General features: G+C 25.2%; 2 protein-coding genes across 7 annotated transcripts in view; both read left to right on the top strand.

Moving 5' to 3' along the window:
- Positions 1 to 2,190: 2,190 nt before the first annotated feature.
- LOC135927849 (acidic leucine-rich nuclear phosphoprotein 32 family member A-like) lies at positions 2,191 to 5,722 on the top strand. The gene is made up of 6 exons (XM_065464054.1): positions 2,191 to 2,358; positions 2,403 to 2,546; positions 2,590 to 2,712; positions 2,755 to 2,908; positions 4,982 to 5,311; positions 5,376 to 5,722. The coding sequence occupies exons 1-6, from the start codon at positions 2,308 to 2,310 to the stop codon at positions 5,471 to 5,473; spliced, it is 900 nt and encodes a 299-aa protein (XP_065320126.1). The 5' UTR covers positions 2,191 to 2,307; the 3' UTR covers positions 5,474 to 5,722.
- A 2,054-nt stretch (positions 5,723 to 7,776) lies between these two features.
- Positions 7,777 to 12,327, top strand: part of LOC135928327 (intermembrane lipid transfer protein VPS13A-like) — an 81,456-nt gene continuing 76,905 nt past the window's right edge. For 5 of the 6 annotated variants that reach the window (XR_010572290.1, XM_065464772.1, XM_065464773.1 and 2 more), the window contains exons 1-3: positions 7,777 to 7,910; positions 7,951 to 8,037; positions 8,083 to 8,178. Coding sequence is in view for 5 of the 6 variants with exons in the window: in XM_065464772.1 (XP_065320844.1) it covers positions 7,811 to 7,910; positions 7,951 to 8,037; positions 8,083 to 8,178 (283 nt within the window). In the remaining variant the exon portion in view is untranslated. The remainder of the gene's footprint in view (positions 7,911 to 7,950; positions 8,038 to 8,082; positions 8,179 to 12,327) is intronic. The other variant, XM_065464774.1, reaches the window with a different exon arrangement.

The raw sequence follows: 12,327 nt of genomic DNA, 5'->3' as shown, positions 1-12,327 counted from the left end.
TCCTGCCTATTGCCTCAAAATACTTCTGAAATGCTTTCCATGATTTATAGGAGATTAAATCCATTTTGCTAATATGATCTAAATTGGCTTAAAATTGCTATGATAGATAGATAGATAAATTATAGATATATAGAAAGAACAATATATTTGACATCAATTAAGACAAAATATTTACATTTCAACTTAGAAATATAATGCTATTTAAAATAAAATATTATATTATAGATGGCGCTAAATATCATGGAGATTAAAACTACAATTTAACATAACTTAAATACTTCCGAATTTGTTAATATTAATTAAATATTATTAAGAATCACTCCCAATTTAAGTAGGACAAACGTCCAATAATTAATAAAGAAGTTGAATATTACATAATATATTAACAAAATTATAATTGACTATCATCAGGTAAAATAATTGACTATATAATGTCACAGTTGTGACTGTGACTGCTATAATCATTTTGATTGGACAAATAATATTTAAAAGAAAACTATTGGCTAAATTTGATTGACATTTTTTGAGGATTATATATATAGATGTCTACTTAGTTTTATAAATAAATCTCTTATACTTATTTGGATTTGGACCTTGAAAATAATTTTAGGAAGATACATGATAATTAAATTTAAAAATCAATATAGTTGATTAGTGATTTTTAACTCGGCTAAAATATTAAATGATTAATTTTCAATTAATAAATGATTATATTTATTGAATTAGGGTTATATAATGATTTAAATAATAAAAGTCAATTAAGCTTCAACTGTTAATGCTAAATTAATATTTAGTGAGTGATATTGTTATATTTTTAACATAAAATTTGATTGCAAGCTGACATAGTATAATTTATATGTAATAATCTAATCTAATAATTAAAATAGTATTCATTCAATAAAAATTAAGATAGTCTTATTAATTTTTTAATAAAATTAAATCTATATATTACTCAATAGAATTATAAATGAAATTATTCAGAGGGCATTTAAAAACATTTATTTTTAACTCAAGGGGATATTAAGGAGCCATTAAAAAAAAATTTTTGCTTCAGGTGGCTATTCAAACTTTTCAGGGGGCTCGAGCCCCTGCACCCCCTAGCGCCGCCACTGGATAAGAGCGGTTTTCTTTTATATTTAAACTAGGGGGACGATACAAGACCGATCAACGGTATATGAAACTAAACTGGAAATATTAATTTTGTTAAAGGCGATTCCCTTAATATCAGAAACTTACACAAATATAAGCACATTAAATAAAAATTTTCAATTACCTACTAAAGCCCCGATTAAACGGTTATTTAGTTTTATAAACCTAGGCCAAATAGGCATATAAAAAAAATAATTAATAGTTATTTATATCATTTAAATTACTTTTATAAAGTTTAAAATCAAAATTTCTTCATATATAGTTTTTAATTTTACACCCTAAAATTATATTAAGTGAAATGAATCTAAATAAATGATTTTGTTTAGCCTAATATCCTAATTTTTTTAAAGATTTCACATTTTATCAATTTTTTAAGTATTTTTATATCTATATCAATGATACTTTTGTAAATTTTTTTTATCTTATCTGTATCTTTTTGAATATTTCTAAAGAGGATCTTATAACTGTATCTTAAATAATTTTTAAAGTATTAAAATCTCTGAACCAAAATATTTTTTTAAAATTCTTCTGAAATAATTGAGTATAAATTATGTATGATAGATAAGATGTGTCAGTAAATGTTTTAGATATTATATCAATATCAGCAGTCTAGGGGGTTTTTTGAATTAATTTAAAATTATATATTTTTACCATAGGGAAGTCTGAGGATTTAGTCTCCTCTCGTAAATGCCTATGATTTCCTTATGTTAGAATTATTAGTACACCTCTATCCTGAGTAGTTATTTTTGAAAGAGCTGAATATATTTTATATTTTATATATTTATTTATATTTATTTTTCCTGTCATGGGTTACTTTATTTGAATATTTACTGATTATATTATATAGACGATTAATTTATAATCTGCTTTATAATATGTATATAAAAGTAATTTAGCTGTGACATAATCCCTAATATTATTTTATTTAAAAATAATATAATAATTTCAAATTTGTCAATTTATCTAGAAAAAATAACCAATCAAATTTTAATAATAAATGCCGATATGGTTGACATTAAATTTTAGGAGCCATATTTTACAATCGTAATTTCGTTTAAATAGTGTTTCCGCCTGCGCTCTTCTAATTATTTACCAATATATAATAGATTTATCCTCCATTTATCATAAAAATCTTTGATATTATTCTAGTTTATAGTTATGATGGAAAAACGTATTCAACTTGAAACTAGAGGGCGATCTCCTTCAAAAGTAATAATATTTTTTTTTGCATTGTTGACATTACTATTTTAAAGATAAAAGAACTTATATTAGATAATTGTAAAGCTACGACTATTGAAGGTTTGAATGATGAGTTTATAAATTTAGAAAATCTTACATTTATTAATGTTGGATTAACCAGTTTAAAAAATTTTCCTACTTTACCTAATTTAAAAAAAGTAATTTAATATATTAGATAAAATTTAAATAGTATATATTTAGCTCGATATATCAGATAATCGAATCAGCGATGGTTTGAAAATTTTATGTGATAAAGCACCCCGTCTTGTCCGTTTAAATTTAGCTGGAAATAACATAAGCGATTTTTCAGCCATTCAACCATTAGTAAAATTGATTATTATGATGTAATACAGATTCTTTATTTAGAAAAATCTTAAAGATTTGATATCCTTAGATCTTTTTAATTGTGGTATACAACACAAAGATGGTTTTAGAGATAAGATATTTGAACTTATACCTGGTCTTCAATATTTAGATGGCTATGATAGAGACAACAAAGATGAATCAGAAAGTGACTTGGGTATGACTTAACAAATAGAAATTCATAATATTTTTTTATTCATAATTATCAGATAACCTATATATATAAAATGATTAGTTTTGTTTAAATATATTAAAAGTATGATAATTTTAAATAAGACAGACATTAGAGAATTCAATTTAAATATAAAAAAGAACAATTTTTAGATTATAATGAGTGAGATGGTGGCTTTTATTGACCTCTAATATCTATTGGTTAATTATTATATTTTATAGAATTTAATGTTTATTGAATTGCAATAAACTTGTATTTATATAAATCACTAGTTATTTCCCTAATTTTTATTCACCTTTAATAAAATCATTTAAATTACTAATTTAATTCCAATAATAAAAGTATCATTTACAAAAATCATATAAGATGATTTAAAATATAGCAAAACATGGGACAAATATTTATAGAAATTTTATATATTTATGCTTTATTTATCATTAATATTGTGAAATATTGATTTTGCTGGTTATAAACTTAAATGCCAGTTTATATTTTATATTCTTTCTATATATTTTATTATTTTTATGTCAAAAATTGGTATATACTGATATCATCAGATCAGGCAGAGATTTCATCTTTTATAATATTGGTTATTGTCCAATATTTTAAATTTTTTTGATCTGATGAAATGAATTTATTTCAAATCTCATAATGTTTATTACTTACTATGTAAAGATTAATGCTATATAAAATGATTTATCAATAAAAATATTTAGATTCATGAATATAAACTATAACTGATTATTATTATATATTTAAATGACTGTTATATTATGGTATAGTAAATTATAGATGGAAAAATTAAAATGAGTTTACAAAATACAATATTGGATCAGTAATTGGCCAATATCAATTTATTATTCTAATATGTTAATTTAAACAATAAATCCTCTAAAATTAAACATTCATCAGTTATGCTTTTTTTAGAATTTATTCATGGAAATTAAAATTAGTTTTGGTTTATTTAATTTTAAAATCTGATAAATGCCTACTTTTAAACTGGCTTCACTATAGTTTTCAAATTTGTGGTAACTAGTATGATAAAAATAAAGCCTGCAAAGATTATTTTTATTCCTTATTTTTATTTTTTATGCTCAATGGAAAAATTGCTAAACTTTGCAAATATATCTTCATATATAATCTAAGCAAAGTGATCAATCTATCTTAGGTCCATTTGTTTAAATATTTGATTCACAGCTTAAGCCCTGTATACTACACTTTTTCCTTTAAATTATTGGAAATAAAATATGTCTATGAGTTTAAATATTTATTAAATCATTATTTATACTAATAGTTATCCAAGGTCTACTATCTTCATAAAAATATTTTACCTGGCCCAGATTTGTTTTTAAAAAAAAGTTTTTTGACTTTTACAATTTAAAACCTATGTTTTTAAAAAAATTTTAACATTTTTTACAGATCATTTTTCAATGAATATTACTTTTCAAATTATCTCCTTATTCTAAAATGATAGATTATTTTAGTTTAAATTAATATAAATAAATGTATCTTTATTTGCTAATCATTTATTTTTCAACAACATTTCCATGATAAGATAATGAATTTGATTTATTGTTTTATGTTACACCATTTTAAAGATTTTTAAAATATTTAGCTTGCCCTGGATATTAAAAAAAATTTTGAGCATGGCCTTAATATTTAATAAAAGGTTTATGGCCTGGCTTGTTTACCCAAGCTGGACCAGCATGTAGTAATATTTATCTTCAGCATGTTTTATCCTTGGCTCAATTGTAATCATGCAATTCCTTTTTTTTTGTATTTCATAATAAGACATATTTTTTCTAAGTGATTTTATTATATTTTGTATAATTTATGATGTTTAAAATTTACATTTTCTTTTATTTAAATATAAAAAACCAAAAATCATTAACATTATTACTATATTAGACAATCCACCTTTAATTTAATGGCCTGGCTGGCCATTAACTATTGAGTAAGTAATATGGTTGCTTACTACATATTAGATTTATCTAAATGATCTTTTAATTGATTAATATTTAATAATAATAACCATTTTTACATCTTAAAAAATATAAGATCCCTTGAATGATGATGATGAGGATGATGATGATGACGAAGAAGAGGAGGATCCAGACTTTGATGATGATGAAGATGATGATGAAGACCATCCATTGCATGATGAAGATGATGATGATGAAGATGAGGAAGAAGGGGCTGGAGATGTATCGATAAATGGTGGAGGAGTTAAAAAGGTGGCAGCCCCAAAGGGGCGTCAACCTAGGAAAGCCCCCACAGCTGAACAAGAGGATGAGGACGATGAAGAGGATGATGATGATGAAGGTGAGGATGGGAATGAAAGTGATGATGAGGAGGCTGATGAAGCTGGTGATAAAGTCCATGTTAAAGGTACACATTTTACATATATCCCTTTATTTAAAAAATAATTTATGTGTTTTTTAACTCTATGTAGGAGGTGTCAAAAATAAAAATAAAAAAGGGACCAAAAGGAAGTTACAAGGTGCTCCAGGGGAAGACGATGAAGATGAAGAGGAGGAATATGATGATTAATTCTTAATAATTTTTTACTATTTAGACTTGATAATTAAAAAAAAATGAATATGTAAAAAGCCTATAACAAAGCACAAAAAGTATTCTGTTATATGTTTCTATGTATATACAATTATGACTATTTTTTCTTCATATAATAGTAATTCATGATCTACATTGTCCTATCAACCAATATTAATTTTTTAAGTTAAATATGATTTTATATTTAACTTCATATAAATACAAATATATTTTTTATTATACATTTTACATGTTCACCATCATATTTTATGTGTATAAAGTAAAATTTAGAACTGAATTGGCTTATGTTTTTATTTGTAAAAATTATTATTCTCTTCATAAAATAATTTGTAAATGACAAGGATATTTAAAATTTTATTAAGATGGGTAGTAGAGTAGACTAGTGTTAAAAAAACCCCGATTTGGGTCGATTTTTAAGTGGCCTGATAAAGATTTTAGTTAAAATTTGGTGTAAGTCTCAAGGTTTTGCAAGAAAAAGTTCAAATCTTTCTACCATCTATGAGAAAAATAATCAGACTTGCACTATATTATTTTAGTTATAATCTTAATTGGGCTATTTTTAAAAATCCATGCAAATTCGGCTTTTGAAGAACAGTCTAGACAAGGGTGGCTTTGTGTTAATCTTCTATTAAAAATATGATTAGGTAAATTCACTTTTATATTGTTTAGGCAAAAATTGGCTTTAATTTCTTTTAATTTAGAAAATCTCGTTTTTTTATTATACATCTAGAACTAAGAATTCTTTTATTATGATAAACTAGTAGATTAGCTCAGAATTACGTTTTTATATTTCATGAAAAAAAATGGCATTGACTTCTAATACGGAAGCTTTACTCATTTGAAAACCTAGTAGTTACAAATTATCTTTTGGAGTAAAACCGATTTTGATGCTACCTTCATAAGCGTAGTCAGGTATTCGTTTGGGTTTCTTTCAAAAAATATTCAGTATAAGAGCAACGTCTACATTACAATATTTCCACTGGATACAAATCCCTTTCAAAAACCTATGCCTAACCCCTTAAAAAAATTTTCGCCAACTTCGGCGGCAGTGTTTCATTATTATTAATTAGATTATACCTATTTAAAAATATAATGTATTTCTCAGAAATTTTAAAAAGTTTAACAAATTATTTTATCTACTACCAACTATCAAAATTTTATGAATATAAAGGAGTTATTTTTTAGCAAAGAATTCAATTAAAAATCCCCTCATTTACAATATATGTATTATTATAGTATTAGGAGCTTGCTGAAAATGTATAAACAAAGTTTTATTTGAAAAATAACGTCTATAATTGTTTGCAATATATTGATTTGGTCGATGATCATTGTATTATAAAATGTTTCAACAATATATTTTGTTATATTTTATCTCTAAATTTAATATATAACCCTAAAAATATATCAAGGCGCCGACCACCACCACTGTTCCTACCCCCCCCCCTCCCACTCATGTAGACGATGGATAAGTGGTTAATTTTAATAAAAACAACTTATCATTTCGAAATGTATGAAATTAGTTATCAAAAGTTTCCAGCTGATTTTCATTTAACGATACTTTAAAATGTATTATTGCGAATTAATCCATGTAATAATTATATGTAAATGGGTCTGATAATATCTTTATGGTTTAGCTAGGTCAGTTTAAGATTAGGTCAGACCAAGAAATTAAATATTAACTGAAACAACTAATTGAGCATAAAAATTTTTAAACTTATGACTAATTAGCCGTAGGCAATTAATGACTATGGCTAAGCAGTAAGTTAATATCAGTAGCATCATTGGGGGGGAGATGCTTGGGGTCGAGCCACCTGAAAAATTTAAAGTGCCACCTCAAAATTTTGAAATTTATAAGTTAGCTAAGATAAATGGTAATTTTGGATAATGTTATAAAAAATAATATTGGATAGTGTTATCTATAAAAATAAAAGGTAATTTTAAAAATAAAAGGTAATTTTAAAAATAAAAATAATTTTCAATGACCTCCCTAATATTGTAAAAGCTAGTGAAGCCCCTAGTTGATATAACATCATTAGCGAAGGTAAACTATATATCTATAAATATTTTGTGAGTAATTGAATTTGATAGTAATCTTAAATTAAGAATTATCCTTGTTTCATCTTCATTGCCCTTTCCCCATTTCCACACCTGCCCCATTCTCCTCAAAACCGCTTTTCGAAATTCTTATATACAGTAGTTCTGCTACATATGTGCAACATAAAACTAATAATTTGTTTTAAAATAATTTAAAATATATTTACTTTGTTACTAGTGCACGAATTATTTTTCAAACATATGTGAATACATAAATATAAAATGGTTTTTGAATCCTTGGTAACTGAGGTTTTAAACAGATTTTTAGGCAGTTACATTGAAAATTTAGATACTAAACAATTAAATATTGGAATATGGGGAGGTAATTATATTTTTTTTACAATATAAATTAAACTTTTTAGGGGATGTCGTTTTAAAAAATCTGTCTATTAAAAGCACAGCTCTATCTGATTTAGATCTTCCCATAAAGCTTTACCAAGGACATTTAGGTATATTATATACAGGATTTTTGTGCTAATCTTACATATTATTAGGAAAATTAACATTAAAAATTCCATGGAAAAATCTATATGCAGCCCCTGTTATTGCAACAATTGATAGTTTATTTATTCTATTAGTCCCAAATTCTGGTAAATAATTTTATTTTAGATTGTATAAAAATTATAAACATAATGATTTAATATTCAGCCATTAAATCCAATTTTTGAAATGGTATATTGTCCACTTCATTGTTAAATTTATAAAATTTGTTCTGGTGACACAAAAAAACATTATAATTCTTATTCATTATTATAAAATTTTATATAAATATTAAATAAAGGACATATCTTTATTGATTAAATTAGAATTATAGACTAAGATTAAGGTTTGCTGGAGTCAATGGTCTGTACTGGACTCTTAACATTTTTTAGTAACTATTGCCTTTATAGATATAAAATGTTAACAGATACTTGCTCTTGAGAATTTATTTTTTGTTATCACCTGAGTGCATGAGAATTGACTTTAGGCATTGGTAAACTTGAGATAATGTGATAATTTCATAGTATGTTTATATTAAATACCTTTAGACCCATATCAAATATGAACCAGAATTAGCCTGGCAGGGCTGGTTCAATTTGATTACAAGGTTGGAAAATCTTATTTTTATCCACCCATCTAATTTTTTAAAAATATTTATTTTTTGCTGAAAAATTGGAAAATAAAAAATTTTGAAATTCAGCTAATGCACAATTAATTTTGTAAAAGTTTCAAAAGAAATTTTTTTTAAAAATAGCTATTTTAAATTTCAATTTTAGAGCAGATACTTATCATGATTTTTGATATTTAAATTAAATTTCTGCAAATCCAGGAATAGCTTATCAGATTGAAAAAAATTTATATATAACGAATTGGGCCAAAAAATGCTGGTCCTGGAATTTATACATCAATTTTTTTTGGTGGGTAGGGCCAGACTATTTATAAATAAAAATCAAGCAGGGCCTTGCAAATCTCTCATTTTTTTTACCAGGAACTAAAATTTTGACATAAATTTTTTTGTTTATATTTTGATTAATACTATTATAAAATAAAATAGAGCTGTCAAAATAAAATAGAAAATTTATAAATAATATAAATTCATCAAAATTTAAACAAGTTATTTATGATTTATATGATAAGTATGATCCAATTACAAGTACACAATGTAGAATAATTGATTTATTAAATGGTTGTCGTAAAAAGAAATAGATAGCCATAGGGGGGTGATAGCCAATTTGCACTAAAATCAATAGTGTTGTTAAACGGCTCGTTTTGAGTCGATTTTTAAAAACGGCTAACTAAATATTTCATCCAGAAAAATATCACTCAAGCCTGAAGATTTTACTCATAGATTGAACAAAGGTCTAGACATATATTTTCGAAATCTCGAGGCGTAGGTAAAATTTTTCTGGCTAAAATATTGAATTAGTCGTTTTTAAAAATCGGCTCAAAACGTGCCGTTTAACAACACTAAAAATCAATATAAAATGGAGGTTAAAGAATTAACAAATTATACAAAAAGTTTAACAGACTGGGGCAGACCTATTGTAAAATTTTATTGGACCACCAAGTTTTTATAAAATTTTAACTAGCCAGGCAACTTGTGCATGAATTTTTTATTGGTCAACTTGGGTCAGGCTTTATAAATCTAATTAAAATTGTTTACTATGTCATTCTAATATCAAGCTTTTTCTTTGTCATAGTCAAACTTATAATAAATTATTATGCGCCATAGCTAAAAAAAATTTTTTATAGTCTTGAAAAACTTTCATCAGCAAGGGCAACTCAAAAATATTTTGGGATAAAATTTCTTCTAATTGCCTTAAAAATACCAGATTTACTGATCTCCACTTGTGAATTCTCTCAAAACCCTTCATATGGCTTGCCATAACACTTTTATACAGTTATGTCAATTAGTATTACCAATACAATTCGATACAAAAAATATATAGAATACATTGTTGATACTTTGACAACTCGACAATAACATGTAATATCTTAGTGATATAATTTAGATGACTAATTTACATAATATTTTCACTTTTTTAAAGTAAAATTTCAAATAAATTATACACATAGACATCTCAAAAATGATTAATATACCCAGGAGTTGTGCAAAGACAGACATTTGTAATTAATGGGGATCTCTAATACTTACCTAGTTACTTAAAAACTAGTGTTGTTGAGGTTACTCAAAATAGTGGCATCGATATATTTTTCTCTAATCTCTAAAAAAATAGTAACATCATTATATTTTGATGTCGTGGCAAAACTAATTCGCCAAAATGGTTACCATGGGGAAAGATGCATCAATATATTCCATTTATTTCATCAATCTTTTTATTACACAAATCCCAAAAATTCAATAAATAAATAATCGCATCTAAATTTTTTTTAATTCGTATATTTATCGAATTCATTAGCACGAATATATGTCAAAGAGGAACATGCCAATCTATTTTACTTAAAATATTACGCGAATGCAATACGGCCAAAGCATTATTTCTATTTTTTAACACGCAATTTTTGATTGGCCTATAAAAATAATATTTTATAAGTTGGGTAAAATACCCAGTCCATATTTCTGTTTGGCAAAATATGTCAGTTTAATTTTACAAATGGTAAACTTCACGCCTAATATTAAATATGAAATTATAATCAGGATACTATTTTGTGATAATACATTGATTATGATGGTAGATAGTTGATGGTAATGTGGTCACGATAATAATTTCGCGGCAATATACCCTCGATAAAACATTCGCTATAATGCATCGGTATTAATGTATTCAAGGCAATGCATTCACGGAATTATTTTTTCACAGGAAAGAAGGTTTCGTGGAAATGGACTGATTTGTAAAATAAGTGTCCAGAAAAAATGAAATAATTTTAAAAGAAATAGTTGGCTTTAAAAAAATTTAAATGATAAAAATCTTAAATCAAAGCTGGTTTCCTGAGTTATTTAGGGGCAGAAGATTAGAAAATTAAAAAAAATTAGGGCCATACCGATTCACAAATTTTTTATCGATCCGGCTCCGATCCGATATTTATATTGATTTTTTTTACCATCTATATTTATATCAATGTCATAAATATATAAGTATAACTTTAAAAAAAACCAACTCACTTTCACGAATGTTTAAGTGTATTTTACTTTTTTTATTTTTCATAAGTTATTATTCTCTTTATAATATTTGCAATGTTTATAGGTTAATTTAGTGTTGTTAAACAGCTCCATTCAGCCGATTTTTATAAAGGGCCAAATAATAATTTTAACCAAAATATTATTGCCCATGCCTCGAAATTTCGCTAATAGAACTCCAAACAATTCTGTCTATAGGAAAAATCGAAAATCATGGGTAATTTACTCTTGGCTAAAATTTTGAGTTAATCGTTTTTAAAATTGGCAAAATCTAGCTGTTTAGTAATAAACTGAATGTGGCGCGGTAGATGTTTAAAAATCCTTTTCTTTTTTACAAAAAAATAGTGTAAAATTTTAAACTATTTTTTTTTCATTAATTTATTATTATGGAAATTATTTATAAAATAAAAATAATTATATAATAGTATTACAATTATAAAGTAACCAAAAATAATAAAAAAAATATCGGCCCGATCCTATATTTTTTGAAAATGCTAAATATCGGTGTCGATCCGATATCAAATATCGGCACAGCTCTAAAAAAATTGACATTTTACGACTTATAATTATTATTTTAATATTTGTTCATTTATAATTTTTCTGTTTTTTTAAAAAATTGGAATGAATTGACAAAGAAATACTAAAAAAAAATAAATCGATAATGAGATGATTTGTGATATAATTAAAATATCAGGGTTGAATGTTAATAATAACCCCTTAAAAAATAGTGTCATTAACTTTTTCCATCAAATCACAGCATTACTCTATAGACCCCGGCATTGGACCCTTTTTGTTACATATACGACCCCGATCCTTAGAAAAAATTTTTGTCCGGCTGATCTAAGCAGATCGTATCGATCCATTTTTTTTGAATCAAACGAAATCGGAAAAATGATAAGTACTTTAAAGGATGATAAACAATTATTTGGTTATTTTTGAAAATATTTTTCCATAAAAACATTTATAAATTCTTAAATTTTTTTAAAATTTAAGTCCGGTCCGAAATAAATTTTAAAATTAATGCCCGAATACGGCTACTGCTGGAAATAAATTATCTACTATTGACTTAACGAATTTAGCTAATGCGTTACTTTTTCCTTTACTCGTTGTCGTTACTTTA

Source organism: Gordionus sp. m RMFG-2023, chromosome 4 (assembly GCF_954871325.1).
Source record: "Gordionus sp. m RMFG-2023 chromosome 4, tfGorSpeb1-WG-v2, whole genome shotgun sequence".
NCBI lineage: Eukaryota > Metazoa > Nematomorpha > Gordioida > Chordodea > Parachordodidae > Gordionus > Gordionus sp. m RMFG-2023.
The sequence above is the reverse complement of the archived record's forward strand: the minus strand, read 5'-3'. Positions and strand labels throughout refer to the sequence as shown.

Bases quoted from the DNA above. Each gene is read 5' to 3' on its own strand.
- LOC135927849 (XM_065464054.1), top strand. From the start codon at position 2,308: ATGATGGAAAAACGTATTCAACTTGAAACTAGAGGGCGATCTCCTTCA. The intron at 2,547-2,589 runs GTAATTTAATAT...GTATATATTTAG, and splicing joins CTTTACCTAATTTAAAAAAA to CTCGATATATCAGATAATCG. The intron at 2,713-2,754 runs GTAAAATTGATT...TTCTTTATTTAG, and splicing joins TTTCAGCCATTCAACCATTA to AAAAATCTTAAAGATTTGAT.